Raw genomic sequence first — 18919 nt, forward strand, 5'->3', positions numbered from 1 at the left:
TTCCCCCAACAGAGACAAAAATAAATCATTCAGGCCAAACGCATGCATTTCCTGTATCCCCTGTAAAGAGTCATATAGAATCGCAGTATTTACAACAACAAATGCGACCAGGAAACATGATCATTTCAGCCCTGTAAAATATTATTTGAATGTCTAGTAGGCTAAATAATGCTCAAAAATAGCCAATGAATTAAGTCATAACAGCTTAAAATAATTAAAGGCATAGTTCACCCAATAATGAAAATACTATCATCATTTACTCACATAACTTTCTTCTGGTGAACACAAAAAAAAGATATTTTAAAGAATGTTGAGATCCATGATTTCCATTCAATGGCAGTTGATAGTAACTCACTTTAATGCTTATAAAGGTGTCTTAAAAGTAGTTCATGCAACTCATGCATCACAGTCCTAGTCTTCTGAAGACATTCAGATATGATACATCATAGGTTTTGTCGTGAAACAAACCGATATTTAAGTAATTTTAAAGTGAAACTTTTAACTTCTGCCAAAGTTCTTCTCTGCATGTTCATGAGTGCACATGTTCACAATGGCACTGTGTTCATGTGAAAACTTGCGCTGTTTTTGCTTTAACAAAGTTCCAGCATGAGCCATTGTGAACAAGCTTCACTCAATGCATCCAAAATCCTCTTCTTTTCTATGATCACCTGAAATTTCACAAAAATGCACACATTTTGCTTGCTAATATCTAAATTTCACACTTTGTGCATATGCATACTAGTCCTGTTTGTTGCATTCCAGTGCATCTTCTTTCTGGGTGAAAATAGCAGCCATTCAATTCGGTGAGTTGAGAAAATTATTCTCATTTCTTTGCTTCAGCAATAAACTGAGATGTCAGATATTCATCACATTGCCAATTTGAATGTAGCCAATATCTGTGTAATGGGATTTAAAGCTTGATGTATATCAGAGTTCTGGGGGATCCCTGCATTGAAACCCTCACTTATTCAAGCAGAGCGATTGTGATGTAATGCCTCAATATTGATAACTGCCCTCAGAGCAGTGGACTCTAATTGCCTATGAAAATATTGAGCTGTAGGGCCGTCATTCCATCTCTTCTTCTCTCAATTCAGCTGCTTTTCATCCTCCTGTCATCTCCGCAGCATGATCGTGAGATAAATCCACCATCTCAAATGGATTTCAGTTTGAGTGAAAGCCTCTATTGCAGTGAAGCAGTCTCTTCACATTCAGTAATATTAGAGCAATCTGGACATTCATTCATGGTATTCATTCCTTCAGTATCCAAGTATTTTTGCAAAATCTTCACATCTGCTCTTTGATTCTCTGAACATGCATTTAAAGTTGCATGTTGTCAGTTATTTTGATGTGCTTTCATTTGTAAACCACTATAAGGAAATCTGGGGTTAGACTTCAACGTAAACTTCTAAAATGTGAAATGTAAGATTATACTGTATGTTAGAGTTTGCCAGACATCTGTGACCCACTTTTGTTTTCTTTATTGTAACTAATTGGCAAATGGAAATTCATTTGGACACAAAGGTCACAAATAGAAAGTAAAGGGATAGTTCACCTAAAATTCTCTCATCATTTACTCACCCTCATGCCATCCCAGATGTGTATGACATTGTTTCTTCTGCTGAACACAAATGAAGATTTTTTTTAGAAGAATATTTCAGCTCTGTAGGTTCATACAATGGAAGTGAATGGTGGCCAGAACTTTGAAGCTCCAAAAAGCACATAAAGGCAGCATAAAAGTAATGCATACAACTCCAGTGGTTAAATCCATGTCTTTAGAAATGATATAATAAGTGTGGGTGAGAAACCATATTTACCTTAAATCCATATTTAAGTCCTTTTTACTATAAATTCTCCTCCCTGCTCAGTAGACGGCAATATGCATGAAGAATGCAAATCACCAAAAACAAAAGAAGAATTTGAATCTGAAAGTGGAGAATTATAGTAAAAAAGGAGTTACATGTAGATCTGTTTCTCACAAGCACATCACTTCAGAAGGCATGTGTTTAACATCAGGAGTTCTACGGATTACTTTCATGCTGCCTTTATATGCTTTTTTAGCTTCAAAATGTTGTTACCAGTTCACTTGCATTGTGAGGACATGCAGAGCTGAAATATTCTTCTAAAAATATTAGACTTCAAGTGCTCATATACTTTGTGGGGCCATTGTATGTCAAATGTCCTTGTTCCTTGTGATCTGCCATCAGTCACTCTGAAGAGGAAGTCAACCTCTGACTTTGCAGTGTCTTCAGAAAGCACAATGACCCCTGTATGTGAGGAATCTGACTCATAGTGCTCTTTTGCTGACCACAGAACATCCCTCAGGCTTCTAATGGGGAGAAGTCCAGTTTTTAATCCTTTCTTTTGTCATTTTAACATCTATTTTATTGGACCTCCAGGCACTTTCTCTACCTAACTTTAATACAATAAATGGCTTTGGATTTGTTTCACAGAAACAAACAGCAGTTTCCACAAAATTTGTGTGAGCTGCATTGGATATGTGGAATCCGTGGAAATCAATTTGGTTGCAGAAAGAATAGGGTTTAAAAAGGGGGTTCACAGTTATTATCCAACATCTCTGGCACTCATCTGGTTCTCTACGCAGTTTGAAAAAAATATTTATATTTCCTTATGAATCCTGTACTGTGAGTAATCAGGTCCCCATAGTAACGGCATCATTGCAAACAGCCATTATGGATGAGCGTGTTGTAAAAGCACAGGGCAAAAAGGGGACCAAAAGGAGCATGTTCCATTTATCACCAGGTCTGAGATCTGAAAGAGAAACTGTCACTGTCACCTCGGCGGAGGTCGTCACGGTGATGTCCCCCCAAGGCGTGGACACATTATTCAAACGAAAAGAATCCAATAGATATGCCCCTCTATAAACACTTAAACATGAAGACAGTGAGGGAGAATTGGTCTTGAAGTGAGAAGCCCTGAGAGACCCAAAACACCCTTGCGAGATTTATATGTTGGTAGGTCAGAGGTCAAGCAGCCATTAATCAAGGCCAAAGAAAGGGATTATATAGCCAGGTCTCGCAGGCAGATGAGAGAGTGGCTGATTGAGGCGTTTAAAAGAGTGTGTTGTGTATGTCTTGGATTACAGAGTGCGGGCCACAGGCTAAACATCCATCTGAACAGTGCTTACACTCTGTAATCAGCTGGCCAAAAGACCTCTACAGTGATCAATCATACATCAAGAATCCCCCATAGAACACACAGGGGAAGTCAGTGTTTAGGAAAACATTTAAAAATGTAATACTCATGGGGTGGACAGTGCAATTTGTTTGTTTATTTTGTCTTGTGCGCTTTAGAAAAAATCTTCTCCACATTGGTTTATTAATCCATCTAACTATCTAGAATGGCCCCACAAAAAATGTTATTGCATTTGATGACAAAATATCATACCAAGTGACATCTGCAAACAAAGAAATGCTATACTTTTTATTGAAATTATTATTGTTATTATTACAATAATTTTTGATCAACTGGTCCTAATTTTAGTAGATGAATCAAGTCTGTTTTCTAGCAGAGTAATCATAGGTGTAGTTCATCACATTAACTATGGACTTGTTCCACTTACATTTGACAACCAGAAAGAGGACAATTGTCTTTCAGGCCTTACATGGAACGGTGATTTTTCGCATGCACAGTCAGGTTCAAGTTCATATATTTTAGTGTGGATGGAGAGTGTTTTTGAAAATGGAAACACCGTTTTTTTTAAATGTATCCAGATTAACTTTGACGTAAATTATTTGGACTAAAAAAAGAAATAAAACAGCATCTCCATTTTCAAAAATGCTCTCTGTCCACACTGAAACTTATGAAAACTCTCAAATCCAATGACTGTGCATGCGAAAAATCACCATTCCATGTAAGGCCTGAAAGGCAATTGTCCTTATTTTCCATCACCGGACATCATTTCCGAGTGAACTTCCCATCGCCTCTGAAGGAATGCAATGAAGGTTGTACAAAGTAACATTTATCATGGGGTGTGTCTCAGTCAGCTCCCTATGTCATGAATCAGTAGTATATCATGAACACGAATTCGGGCAAGGGTGTTCATCCATTCAAACATTGGAACACTTATGATTCAATTACCTGCGACACGATAACAGGCTTGTGCATTCAAGCGCAGCTGTTATTAATCAGCAACAAATGATACTGCCTGTCATTTTCGTTGGAGCAAAGCGGTCTATTTTAAACCTTCTTTTTACAACTGTAATATTTAAAATATTGTTTCCCTTTCATTATGAATGAAAGACATTACAAATAACATCTCTTTAAAAAGAAAATAAGGATTTGACATCATACATTTACACTTGTGCTCATCTTCTAATGACTTGAGAGACTTCAAAAAGACATGATGTTTCTGGTAAGGATTTTATGGTGCATTGTGGGATTTTATAGGGAGCGAAAGTTTCAGTGTCCTGAAACGATTTTGCGATTGAGACAGTCCATAAAATGATGACTCGCTGATCAGTGCCCTGACCAGGGACAGATTTCCGGCCAGGCCAATGGGGCCAGTGCCCAGGGGCCCTTGACTGCCCAGGGGTGCCCTGGGCTTTAAAGCTGCGCAATCTACTTTGGTGATCCCTCCTGCTTGAAAACCCTTTTGGGCATGAACAACTAACACACACACACACCCAACAACTTTTGGGTGGAGGGGGGGCGCTTGGAGATAATTGGCCCCAGGGCCTTTGCTAGTCATAATCCGTCCCTGGCCCTGACTGTTGAAATTGGGAGCTGATTGAGACGCACCCTTTATCAATGCTATCAAACTGAATAGCATAAACAGCCCTGCTACAACATGGGCCGCCATCTTGATTGTTTTGGATGAATGGAGCACGTGAATGTGTCACATGACAACAAATATGTCATCGTTCTCAGTTTTCTCTGTCCACACTACAACGTGAAGACAGTTTGACAGCATTTACTAATTTATCCACTTGGGAAAGCATTTTTGCTGTCAAAAACGCTGTCTCAATGTGTGGACAAAAGGCCAAAAGTTTGAGAAAAGTTGCGTTTTCAAAAGAAAACTTATTAGTGTGGACGTGGCCTTCTGGAGCCTATCTGTTTTGAATTATTAAAAAATAACTTCAAATGTTTTACTTGAAAGGTGTTGGCCTACATGTAATCTTTCTTTAAATGAATGGCATATAGATTAATAATTAGTTAATTCATACTTTTTTAAGTGTGGCTTCAGTGTCCAAAGACTTTATGTGGGCACTGTACAGGTATGTGTCTTTACTGGAGCTGCATAGTGCATAGGTGGTTTAATCTGGTTTGGTTCAGAGATGTGACCACACATAGGCGGGGTTGGGAGGGTTACTTTTGAAATGTATTCCACTACAGATTACAGAATACATGCTGTAAAATGTCATTTGTAACGTATTTCCTTAGATTACTCAAGGTCAGTATAGTATTCTAAATACTTTGGATTACTTCTTCAGCACTGATAGATTTTTTAACTTGTTTTGACTCTGCCAGAACAGTAAGACAAAATACACATGTTAAAAATACATTCTCTGAAAAACCTAAATATCTTATGCAGTGTTGTTTCTAAAACAAGATCAATCAAATTTATCTTGTTTTAAGAATTTTTTGATATTTTTACAGCAAAACAGTATAAACATTATCAAGAATAGGATTTTTGCCCTTCATCAAAGGTCTTACAAAAAAAATTATGATGCAACATGAATTTTCTTGATGAAAAATATAATCGTGCCTGGTAACATGTGCATGTAAAATGGCTAGAAATAGCATTTTAGCTTAGCGTAAAGCTGACAATTTACACAAGGTTTATTTCTGTTTCTTGTGCTTGAAACTTACGTACTTCTCTATCTGCTCATATAAATGTAACACATCATAAGAAAGTGTTTCACCGCTGTTCAAATGCACTTTGGATCGCATCATTTATGTTTCAATGTTTTCCTTCTGAAAGGACTAAATATTAAATGAATCAAATGACAATAAAATGCAAAGTAATCTCTTCAGTAATCAAAACACTTTTTGAATGTAACTATATTGTAATTATCAATTATTTAAATTGTAACTGTAGTGGAATACAGTTACTTAAATTTTGCATTTTAAATACGAATTGTCATTACTTGTATTTCGTTACTCACCAACCCTGCACATAGGGCAATTTCAAGAAAAAACTTGCTTGCCATGTTGCTCGTTTATTTTTAAATGAATGTTCCGGGTTCAATACAAGTTAAGCTCAGTTGAAAGCATTTGTGGCATAATGTTGATTACCACAAAAATTTATTTTGACTCGTTCCTCCTTTTCTTTAAAAAAAAAAAAAGCAAAAAACGAGGTTTCAGTAAGGCACTTACAATGGAAGTGAATGTGGGCTAATTTTACAACTTCGTTACCATTATGATATATTGTCAACAAATCCTAAAACGACTGTAAAAATTACAATTTAAACATCTTTACAATGCATTAATGTAAGTGCTTTTATAAATTTATAAGCTTCACATTTCTGTTTAAACACTCCAAAAATTGTCCCCATTCGCTTCCATTGTAAGTGCCTCGCTGTAATCTCAAGTTTTGCTTTTTTTTAATAAAAGGAGGAAAGAGTCAATATTAATTTATGTGGTAATCAACATTATGCCACAAATGCTGTTGATTGAGCTTAACTTGAATTAAACCTGGAATATTCATTTAAAGGTATCATTGATTATTTGTCTATTATTCATGTAAAATAATAATAAAATAATTATAATAATTACATGCAACGGTCAAGCTTATTGTGCTATTTCCAGTGGTATTATGCAAAACAAACCCCTACACACACCAACCCCTGCTGTTTCTTCATAAGAAACAGTACAAAGGAGGAAGGGGGTCGTGGTTCAGATAATAAACATCATTTAAGCACATCGTTCTGCTTGAGATTAACTTAAATAGTTATATGTAGACCACATAAACATGTACGTACATATTACTATGTTTGTGCCATGCCTCATGGCTAATTTCATCACCCAACGCCATTGATTTATAGGATCAGCTGGTGCCCAGAAGTGGCCATAACCCGTGCCCTTTACATTCATCAACACAGACATATTTGTACATTGAGTGACCATAACTACGCACATTTATCTTTCCTAATATAGATTGTCCCTGTGTTGTGCAACTCATAAACACTTAAGGGGGTATTTACACTTGGTCAGTACATGCGTTTTATCTGTTCATGAAAAGATCAAGTGTAAAAACCCTCTAAGACGCATTCCAGACGGATAACAATCTGATCATACAAACCACCTCAGGAGGACATATTGTATACAAGATGAGACTTGGCTAAGTGTAAATGCATTTGATTGTTCAGGCCAAATATATAAACATTTCTCCTCCCAAACAGATCTACGTCAGCATACAGAAGTCTGAGAGAACAAAGATGGCAAAGAAAATGTGGCACATAACAGCCATTGCCTTTTGTAACACAATTTTCGCAATTATGGTCGCCTCGATTTTTAAGTTTTTATGAGCCACTGTGCAGCAATATTTCACATTTCTGCATTAGAACTATCACAGAAGTGACCTCTGTTATATTAGCATATCAGTGGAACAGTAGATTGGATTTATATCCAATGTTATGGAGACACATTTATGTGAATAGGGCCAGAAACATACTTTACACAAGTATGCATAGGCAGATAAGATCGCTTGGCCAACGCAAGCCTCTGCGTTCACATACTTATGTAGAGTATGTTTCGGCCTTGAGTGTAAACGGGATATGTACTCAACAGGAACGCAATCCAATCAGAAAAGACGCATGAAGTAACTAAAGCCTAACGTATACTTCGGTTTTCAGTTTGCCGTTACGCCTCTCGCGCATTGCATGTAATGTAAATTTAGTTATCAGGAGGGTACACAAACTGAGCACGTGCCTGGAATTTACTACAATTAAAACTCATGTAGTGTGCATGTGTTGAACACATACATATAGCACCATGATCAATGGAATATACATCGGGAGGCTAGAACGTGAGACATAACGGCAGGTGAAAAACAAAGCATACACGTCTCCATAGTTGCATCTTCCTTGGTTCAAGTTCAAGTGAAAGAAGTCTTAATTGTAATTTGCACGAGTCATCAGTGAATGTGAAAATGTGCTCTGAACAAAATTGCCAATAGTAGTTGGACTACCTGGTGATGAGGCTGTTGGTCCCCCCACCCATTACAGTGTCACTTACATCCACAAACACAGATATGTGCACCCTATACTCACTCATTGGAGCCTAGTCATGCTTGCTTGAGGTTTATTACATAGCGTAGACAAACAGCTTTGATCAGTAATGCACAGCGCACTGCATTAATTATGAATCGTTCCCTTGCCGAACTGCAGTGAAACACCTTCAAACGCTCAACGAGCAATGCAGTATTTTTGTAGGCCCTGAGGATCCATCCAGGTCTGCATGTACATATGCATTTATCTGCAAGAACAGAATGAGAAAGCTTTGGGAAAAAAATAAAAAATAAACTTCTGCTGTGCTTCCGAAGTATTCTGTTTCTGGACCGTTGCCAAAATTTCCCTTTTACCCACAGTTAATCACACTGTTAGAAATCTCCTATACCTCACTAGAAGCCTCTTCCATGCGGGCTCTACACATAACTCAGTGGACAGATCCCTAGCAAGCTAAAACAGCCATGCAAAGTTACAATAAAGCTGCACAACATCAACCAATAGACCAGGGTGCAATGTTGGTGAAATGACCTAGTTCTCTCTGGGCTAATATGGATTCTGTAATGCTGCATGCTGCTGTAGAAAACTGTCTGCAAGGCCTCCTCCATAGTGGCCACGTGTGATTTACTTTTTGGCCGTTGGCAGATATTGCATTAGATACTGTAAATGGCAGATAATGAAACAAAATATGGTTAGGTTGTGTAAAAGCATGTAAATGGAGTATTTGTAACAGAATTGTTTCATTATTGGTCCTCTATTTCAAGACAACAAAAGCATTATGACAAAGCTTGTGATATCAGGGATAAACAACAACATATTTATGGGATCCATTACATGTTTACATACAAGCAGTTTGCTTTAATGTAGCATACTGAGATCTTGATATATCTCCCAATGTGGACAAACAGTGTAATCAGATAATCCAAGACTAGATTAAACAAGCAAGAATTAGATATTGACCACAGGATTGAAGAATAATCACTGATTGAAAACATCCATGCAATCCTTCAAAGGATTATTTCCTAGCATTACAGTACAAGAAATGCAATGGTGTGGAATCAGAATCACAAATTTAAAATGCAGCATAGTTGTCCGGGCCATGCTGCAGTGGGTGGTTTGCAGCTGCGGCCTGTGCATTTTAAGTCTAGGCCTTCAATGCGATTCATGCCATTAAGAAAACACTGTTTCACAATGAACATGGCACTGTATAACTATCATACATTAAGTGTCATTCAACTAATAATACCAACTGACATTTTAAAAACACGTCCACGCACGAAAGCCAGAACCAAGGAGGTCTAATACCAAGAAAAAGCTGTCTAATAATATTTGCGATTTTAAATTTAGCATTCAGTTAATTTTGTTTCGTCAGGGTACATGGTTACTTTTCAAAACTTGATCCAAAACTGAAGATTCAGGTCAGGAGCTTCAGTTAATGTTCACATCAACCATCAGAATGGGGAAAAATGTGATCTCAGTTATTTCGACCATGGCATGATTGTTGACGCCAGACAGGCTGGTTTGAGTATTTCTTTAACCACTGATCTCCTGCAATTTTTACGCACAACAGTATCTAGCGTTTATTTGGAATGGTGCCAAAAACAAAAAACATCCAGTGATCAGCAGTGCTGTGGACAAAAATGCCTTGTTGATGAGAGAGGTCAACGGAGAATGGCCAGACTGGTTCGAGCTGACAGAAATGCTACAATAACTCAGATAACACATCTGTGCAATTGTAGTGAGCAGAATAGCATCACAGAATGCAAAACATCTTGAGGCAAATGGGCTACAACAGCAGAAGACATAAGTGCTCAGTGAGTGTATATAAAATGCCAAGTTGTTTATAAATGGTACCACCAAAAAAAGGGAATATTTCCTAAAATACTGAAATCTATCAATCTGTCTGTCTGTTTGTCTTTAAAATATATATTTGATCATATAATTGTACTTCTAATTACTCTCTTGCTTGAAATAACAGGTTGGTAATTTATTAGTGGCACCATGTGCTCACTTTGAAGGTCACCTTTGTTTTGCCAGATGTGCATGCAATGCTCCTTATTCAATAAAACATTGTTTTTCTTACTCCGATCTAATTTAGTGGTTGTTTGTGTGCATGCAGAGCAGCACAGGAGGGGTTAATGATCACGTCTTGCGTCGCTGCTGAACGCGCCAGTGTGCGCGTCAGTGGGAGTCCCCTTCACTGGGTCCCTTTGCAGTAGTGTGGAGTGGACTGGATAGTTGTAGACAGAGCCGAGGAGACGCGTGAACAAACAGAAGTAGTGCCATAAAGTGAACATTTGACACTATCGCAAAGCTTTTCAAGACTTGTCACTTTTGCCGCGTGGATCCGTCTTGTACTGCCGTCAGAGACACACCGACAGATTCTAACGCGCGTGTGTCAGCTGGCATGAGCTAACCTACCAGACATGGAAACCAAACCTTTCTTGTCATTGGGTAAGTTTACCCCCCGACTGAAATATTTTTTATTTTATTTTTTTGTGCACTGAAGTTTGTTAGGATGTTATAGAGTTAAACGTTGATACTTTCTATTCCACCATGAGTAAAATATATTTATATGTATATAAAAGCTAAGGAAAAAACAACATTAGAACTGAGATCATTTCGCACATCGGCAGAATTTTATGCAGATGCACGTCAAAGTTTTCATGCAGGATTCTATCGTAGCGAAAGGAAATTGATGCAAGCATAATCCATAATGTAGCCTACAGTATGCAAGTGTATTGTGTGTATTTTAAATCAGACTCAATGTAAACACAAAGTTGGGCGCTATAGCTTCAGTGCTGAAGCGTCCAGTAGCCAGTGACACGCGCGCAGAGAGTGACATCTCATTCACTCTGGCGTCTGTATTCTTGAAACAATATCACGATATTGATTTGTCAGCACTGCTTTTATTGATGTCTTGTACGATCGCGTGGATCCATGCACATCTGTCATTTGTAACGCTTGCAGTGCTTAAATACGCGCAGACTAGTGTGGACGTTTTATTTAGTAGGTTATTATTTTAAAACGCAAAGCAAACATCGAGGATTAGTGTACAGTTTAGCGAAAATATAAACGCAACCTTTTCGTTTTAAAGCGCAAACCGCGAAATCATGCCTTGCAAAAAAGGCTGCTTCACTAGTTATTGACTTTATGTAAATTTGTCTTTACCCGCGAAAATCCAAAACGTATACATTATTTTTTGCATTTTGGTCTCAAATAATAGCTGGTTCGGTTATGAGACAGCAGGAGAGTTAACTGATTCTGGTGTGAACTTGGGACAAACTTTCGCGTTTTCTGTGAAGAGTGGAGTAGTTTACTGAGGAAAGCGACGAAGTAATTATTATAGAGCAAGTATATGTCCTTTTCATGACATTTTAGGTGATTATTACTGATAAGTAAATTAGTTTGTGTCCGAGGAACGAGGTTTTAAAATGGTTTATTTTTTAATCGACGGCTGAGGCGAAATGTAGGTGTGGTTAACATACGAGTATGCTTTGTGTGACGCCCGCGAGAGCTATAGCTGTACATTATATAAATAAAACATATTTAAGGCGGCACGCCTTTGATATTGAACACATATCTTTAAAAAAATATCTCCGTGGACATAAGCCAGCTCCGGCCTCCTGAATTCCAACGGTCATGCAGTGATTATGAAATCATTGTGCAATTTGCTGCAGTAGAGATAATTTGATATCAGTGTGTGATGCCAAAAATAGTTATGAGATTTACATAACGTGATATATATATACAGTCCTCTCTAAATGCATATGAGCTTACTCCCCATGCGTGGTTATAAGTTCACCAGTCACACACAGTTTAATTCACACACACAGAGGGGCCCCATCCTGTAAGTTAGGTTGACTAACCAGCATGCTCTGTGCTTTCACTGTGTAGCTGCAGGACTGTTATTGTTTCTGCAGCTCTTTCATGCTGGAGTCGTGTTACACCTTGACATACATCATCACCCCAACGCTTCACTGAGATGAGAGACAGCAGGAATGCTGGGCTTCCCGAAACCCCCATTTAAAAGCGAATGTTCCCAGCACAGTACCAGAAAACCACAGAGCTGTAGGCCATAATAGACTATTTGTAAATGTGTCTTTGGGCATTTGTGTGTGCCTTTTTATGTGGGGAAATCCAGGCATAAATGGCGTAATTAAATAAGTAGGATGGTTTTCTATTGGTGAATATTTAGTTAGTTACTAATGTTTCTTATCAGTGCTGTGCTCTATGCAACACATCATTTTGCATTTAGCTTATCACCTTTAATTTGCGTTCATCTTGCAGACCTTAAAATTGTTTATGACAGTTTTTATGATCCATAATTAATTGGTAGTTAACGTTTAAACTCTTCCCGTGTGTTACACTGTAAGCCAGTGTAATTATCATATATCTTTCATTAACCCACATTAGAGAATTTAACAAATTGCATGATTGTGGGCATACTTGTTTCTAGGAGAGTTGGCAAATTCCTGGAATATGATTTGTGAGTTTTTATCTATCTATCTATCTGTCTGTCTGTCTGTCTGTCTGTCTGTCTGTCTGCATGTCTGTGTGTGTACACACAAATATCCCCCATACATTTATACACACACACACACACACACACACACACACACACACACACACACACACACACACACATATAATAGTGTTGTCAATACTAAAATAAAAAAGATGTAACGATACCAGTGTTTCTGCAGTACCGGAAGTACCGACTCAGTCACTTATCCATTGTGAACCAAGCAGCACATGTAAGCTATATATTTATATAATTAAATCAAATAATTTGCGTTTTAATCTCAACTCAACTTTATTTATAAAGCGTTTAAACAACAAAGTGGACTGAATTACTTCACAGTAATAAAATATAAAACTTAACATTTAAAATTGGCAACATACACAAACACCAGTCATCTAAAACGCAAAATACAAGCACTCCAAAACGCTGTCCTACATAATTTGTCAGACTCAAAGGCCAGTGTAAAGAGATGAGGTTTCAGACGTGATTTAAAAGTATCTGTGTAGCAAACTGTTTATCCGGAAAGTGAAGCATCTGGCAAAAAAAAACACATCAAAATAAAAGCTAGATGCATAAAATGGATGAAATTGTGACAGAAATATATTACAACTGTATAGTAAAATATAGTATTCACTGTAATGATGATAATAAAAAAGAATTCAATGACATGTTGAAAAGTTCCATTTTCACTTGTTACATTAAAAAAAAAAAAAATTATTAGACACCATTTTGATGATGAAATTAAACTAAAACATGGAGTTCTGGAAAATAAAAATAATAATAATAATAACAAAATGAAAACATGACTTGATAAAGATTAAAACAGTTTTCAGTGGGGTGCTACTTAACCCTTAAGCAATGCATCCTTGATTGAGAAACACTTGAAGGAAACGTTTCTTTTAATTTATTTAAATTGAAATGTAACTTTTTTTATATGCTAAATGGGTGTGTTCAGTAGCACATTGTCATAGCATATGCTGTGGTACTGAAATTGGTATTGAGAACCATGAAATTTCACTGGTATCGTTACCGACTACTGAAATTTTTGTACCGTGAAAAAACTAATATATATATAAATACACACACACAAAGAGTACTGTGGAAAAGTTTTATTTAGTTGTGAAAAATGTTGCATAGTGAGGATGTTTTCAAAATTATATGCTATGAATAATTTCTATTTATCAATTTTCTTTATACAAAGTTCAATATACTTTGAAAAAAAAATGTATTTTGATATTACCACCCTATGCCGTGACAGCTCCAAATCCAATAGTTACACCTGCACACAGTTTTTAAGGCTGTTGGCAGATAGGTTGTTTCAAGCATTTTTGAGAACTTGCCAAGTTCTATGTGTTTAGACTGTCTCGGTTGCTTCTGTCTCTTCATGTAATCCCAGACTGACTCGATGTTGAGATACAGGCTCCTTGTTCTACTTACAAAAGGAATATTGTGAAATATAAAATTTCCTATTGACACACTAAATCAAAACATAAAATAACCATCTTATGCCAAGTTTTTTGTGAAACATCTAATGTGCCGAAGACTTTTGCACAGTACTGTATATTTTGTGATTTTGATAGTATCTAATATATGCATATGTATCTAAATAGCTTATCATGGAAGACATAAAAAAAATTATTAACTCAAAATTTCAAACACAAGACTTGGCTGCTTGCAAGCCGATTGCTATTTCCTGCTGTCAGCTGTACCTGTGTTGAAGGTTGTGCATCTGAGCCTGCTAAATTCAGATGCATAATAATGCAAACAAGAATGATGAGTTACGTTTACACATGCTTTTGTGGAGGAAATTGAGCAGGGGTTGGAATTACAACGCTAGATAGTTTTATGATGTTTTAGTTGTGCAGTGTGCAGAATGGGTTTGGTTTATGAAAATGTTTGTGGTCCTACTGAAGGCACAGGTGCTAAATACCTCATATTTGCTATTTTTGCCCACAAAGATTTACTGGGGACTAAACATTTTTGGGTGAGCTATCCCTTTAAGAAACTTGTTTTTTGGGGCTGGAGGTCAGTAGAGGTGGGTGAGGTGGTGCTTTTTAGTGACAGAAGGTGGGGTATTCTTCCACCCCCATCAGTGAAGTTCATGGTCTTTATTGAGAAAGTGACATTCATAGTTGGGGGGTGCATTCCTCTGTTGGTCGTAATTCAGGAACAAAGGTGGTGCTGGCCATGGGTAAGTTTTAAAGAGCTTGGATTGGGGGGCTGGGTGGGCTGTTTACCTCTAAAATCCCATACAAGTTGTTTTTTTTATTTTTTATGGAGGGGCAGTTTCAGGTTTCTTGCCGGATGCTTTTTGCCCCCTTTTGTGAGCTGGCTGCAGCTGTCATTTTTATGGGAGAAGTTTTATAGAGAAAGTTAATGGCTTAAAGGGATAGCGCTATTGCTGTGTCTATTTTTCTCACTCCCAGTATTCCAGTATAAATAATTTTCCCCCCAAATGAAAGGCTGTTACATGTCTTACTTGCGTTGAATGTGATGTTAGGTGGCGTGTTAGCCTCAGTCACCATTCAATTTTCAATTATATGTGAACAAGTAATACAAGATGCAATGCAATGAAAGTGAATGGTGACTGAGGAAGAAAGCCATGGAAGGAAGTCAGGTCTGGAACAACATTAGGGTGAGTAAATGATGACAGAATTTTGTTAAATTATTTCTAGGCCAGTCTTAAAAAAGCACTTTTCAAAATAGACATGCATTGATGATACTTTAAAACTCTACAACGACCCAACAGTCAGTCCTGGGACAAGATTTAATTTAGTTTCACAATCCGGTGTGCTAAAGTAGTACTGTATACCAATTGTTTATGATAGTCATGTGTCAAACCCTCGTTAATAATTTAGAGTTTTCAGCCCCCGACAGTTGTAAGTGTTTCATCTATAAGGGGAGCTGTGGACTATAACCTCAGACCTTGACCTCCGCTCCCTATACAGTATGTTTTATCAGCTGAAGAATTTGCCTCTGGCTTCTATAATTGAGTTTTCACAATGTTAAGACAGATAATAAACTCTGAACCTCCGTTATACTGTGAACCCTTATTCATATGATTCCATTACTCTTTTTATGTGAGATTAATTTCCTATGTAAAAGTAACAATCCTTTTTTTTTTAATCAGCTCAGTGTAGTAAGTCCATTAAAGTAGGACTTGCGACTTGTCTCACATAGCCAGGACTACAGCATCGGTTTTGGGCTCTATAGCAGTGTCAATTGGCAAATATCCGCGTATTTAGATTGGAAAATCCATCTAACAGACATGTAAAGGGACCAATCACAGTTAGTTTTGTAATTACTGGCTGTTTAGGGGCGGTGTTTTTTGAGTTGTGTCATACCATAATAAAAGACTGACATGGGAAGAAAACATTTGCACATAAAACACATGTGTAGAGTCAACACAGAAAACCTCATTACAGAGAAAATGCAGCTCTGCTCCTGGATATCTGCTTTACTTTCTACTACATGCATCAAATGAAATTTTACAATATTTGACGTCACAAACCTAAACAAATTCTATGATTATTTCATCCTCAAAAGTGCTCATTGTTTCAATGCGTAACCTTGTGAACACAACTCTGCTTCCAGACGGACTGATAAAGCGTCCTGTGTGCGTCTCCTCACAGAAGTTCCATCCAACCAGCCAATCAGGAGTTGATCGAGAAAGCGTTTTCCAGTTTAGAGCATGGACTGTCGGTGGTCCGTTTGCGTGCTGTCTGAGGCTGAGACTGCTTGCGAGCTGTAATTGAAAAGCTTTCTGAAGCATACGATAGCTTTGTGAGGAACATTCTACAAGTTAACAGGTTATTTATTGTGAATTTTCCCCTCTTCCGCAGCTCTCAAATCTCATTCAAACATGTTGCGTGTGATAAGACATGTCATGCTAAATGGCATTGCCGTCACGTGACTGATCATGACGTAGCAAGTTTAAATCATTCCTTTGCAATCTGTCCATCTTTATTTAAATTATAAAGCCAGTTTTCTGAAAAATATAAGGTTTTGTAAGACTTTTTTGTGTAATTTCCCAGGGCTTTTTGATGCTAAATATGTTCCCCTGCAAAATCAGTCAAATCTGATTCTGGGATATTTCAAACACTGCAAATTTGAAATCAGAAATGTAACACCCACAGATTTAAAATCAACAACTTCCCAGTGTTTATATGGAGACCACCAGAAAAGTGTTAAATGACAAATTACTTGTTTGTAAAATTTTAACACCCGTGTGGAATATAAGGACTCTGAATTGGAGTTAAAGAGCTTCTGATTTAAAACCGAACCAGAGTTAAAGTAACACTGAATAGTAGTAGTTTGTGCTCAATTTGAAATTTCACTCAAATAGTGTTGATTATACGTTATAGTATGGTAGGTATTCCATATAATAGTTTAAATATACTCTCCACACCCATCCTCACTCCACAAACCATAATACAAAAACTGAAAGAAAAAATACCTTTATTGTTTCTTCGACATGTTGTACAATTTTTCAAAACACACTGTATTTATGACTGCATGAGGTAAGAAGTAACAGACTCATCCAAAGCAAATATCTGGTACAATATAGAAGTGAATTTGTCCCACACAACTTCTTAATTTCAAAGGGCTTATAGGATCGCAATGGACCAGGCAGAATTGAAAAGTTGAGCTCTTGTTTTTCAACATAAAAAGAATGAAAGTGCTCTACAAATGCAGTCTCCATTTCTGAAACAAAGTTAATCTTGTTTATCAGTAAATAGGCAAACAGTCTTACCAAACACTGGCATCTTATCAACACAATCAGTGCCAGCAATGATATTCAACAGTTTCTTGTCCATTAAAACATAAAAAACGCTGATTTTCTGCTTGCTGCTCCTGAAGACGGTATGGTGTCCCTCATTATTCTCAAAATGTTACTCTAGGCTCTTGCAAGATACAGGAAAAAGCTAAATACCATATGAGTTACATTATCAGTGTTATTTTTCATATTTCAATAAGTATTGTAATCAGCCTGTGAAAAACAAAACATCTTCCTTTTTATGGAGTAACGTGTTAAATATTGAGCATGATTCAACTCAGTAAACAATAAACTTAAATTTGGTCAGTAACATACCTGGACACTCATCCAAGGATTCAGCATTGGTTTGGTATTACTTTCTGGCAATCTTCAGCAAATGTTTAAGCACTCATTAGAGAATTCACTGCTTGTCTGAAGTTTTTACTTTATTAGAAAGGCAGCCACTTTTTAAGCAGTTTAGCAGCTGTTTCTAGTGCAAAAAGGAGGATGAATACGCTTGAGTATCAGGAAAAAAAAAATATTTTGCTGCAATTCATCTTTTAAGTGGATTCAAATACAAACATTGCCATGACAATCTGGTAAATTATTTAATCAATGCTTACATGTATTGTTTGTGAATCAAATACAATGGTGAGTAATTGATTCAATTATAGGAAACTTTACAAAATGTACCTTTGTTAAATATGCTTTATGCAAACTTCTTCTACATGACAATTTCATTGTCAATTGTGTGGTTCAATGGCATTATCTCTTTAAGGGATAATTCACCCCCCAAAAAAATCCTCTTATTATTTACTCACCCTCATGCCATCTAAGATGTGTATGACATTCTTTCTTCTTCTATAGAAGAATATTTCAGCTCTGTAGGTCCATACAAAGCAAGTGAATGCTGACCAAAATTTTGAAGCTCCAAAAATCACATAAAGGCAGCATAAATGTAATCCATACGACTCCAGTGGCTAAATCCAAATCTTCAGAAGCAATTTGATAGGTTTGGGTGAGAAACAGATCAATATTAAAGTCTTTTTTTACTTTTTCCACTTTAATATTCTTCTTGTGTTTTGGCAATTTGCATTCTTTGTGCATATCACCACCTGCTGGCCAGGGAGGAGAATTTCCAGTAAAAATGTACTTTAATATCCGTTTCTCACCCACACTTATTGTATCACTCCTGAAGTAATGGATTTAATCACTGAAGTCATAGCGATTACTTTTATGCTGAAAAATGTAATATTTCTTCTAAAAATCTTTTTGTTCAGTAGAAAAATTAAGCCATAAACATCTGGGATGGCATGAGGATGAGTAAATGCATCCTTTCAATGGAATCACTTTCTACTCTAGAATCCTTGTGGCCATCCTGAAGGCTAAAAATAAAATCAAACCTCAAATGAATTGGTTTCTGAGTTCCATTTTTAAGCCAGCTGGGGCTTT

General features: G+C 37.0%; 1 protein-coding gene across 3 annotated transcripts in view; it reads left to right on the forward strand.

Annotated features, from left to right (window-relative positions):
* The window catches only part of LOC127628225 (retinoic acid receptor RXR-alpha-A), a 204619-nt gene that overhangs the window by 55878 nt on the left and 129822 nt on the right, over positions 1-18919 (forward strand). Inside the window, exon 1 of one of the 3 annotated variants that reach the window (XM_052104995.1) lies at positions 10401-10640. The exons of the other annotated variants lie outside the window; for them this stretch is intronic. Coding sequence (XP_051960955.1) covers positions 10613-10640 — 28 coding nt within the window. The 5' untranslated portion in view covers positions 10401-10612. Of the gene's footprint in view, positions 1-10400; positions 10641-18919 lie in introns of those variants that run through there. 3 annotated transcript variants of the gene reach the window in all.

This window comes from Xyrauchen texanus, chromosome 34 (genome assembly GCF_025860055.1).
Source record: "Xyrauchen texanus isolate HMW12.3.18 chromosome 34, RBS_HiC_50CHRs, whole genome shotgun sequence".
NCBI lineage: Eukaryota > Metazoa > Chordata > Actinopteri > Cypriniformes > Catostomidae > Xyrauchen > Xyrauchen texanus.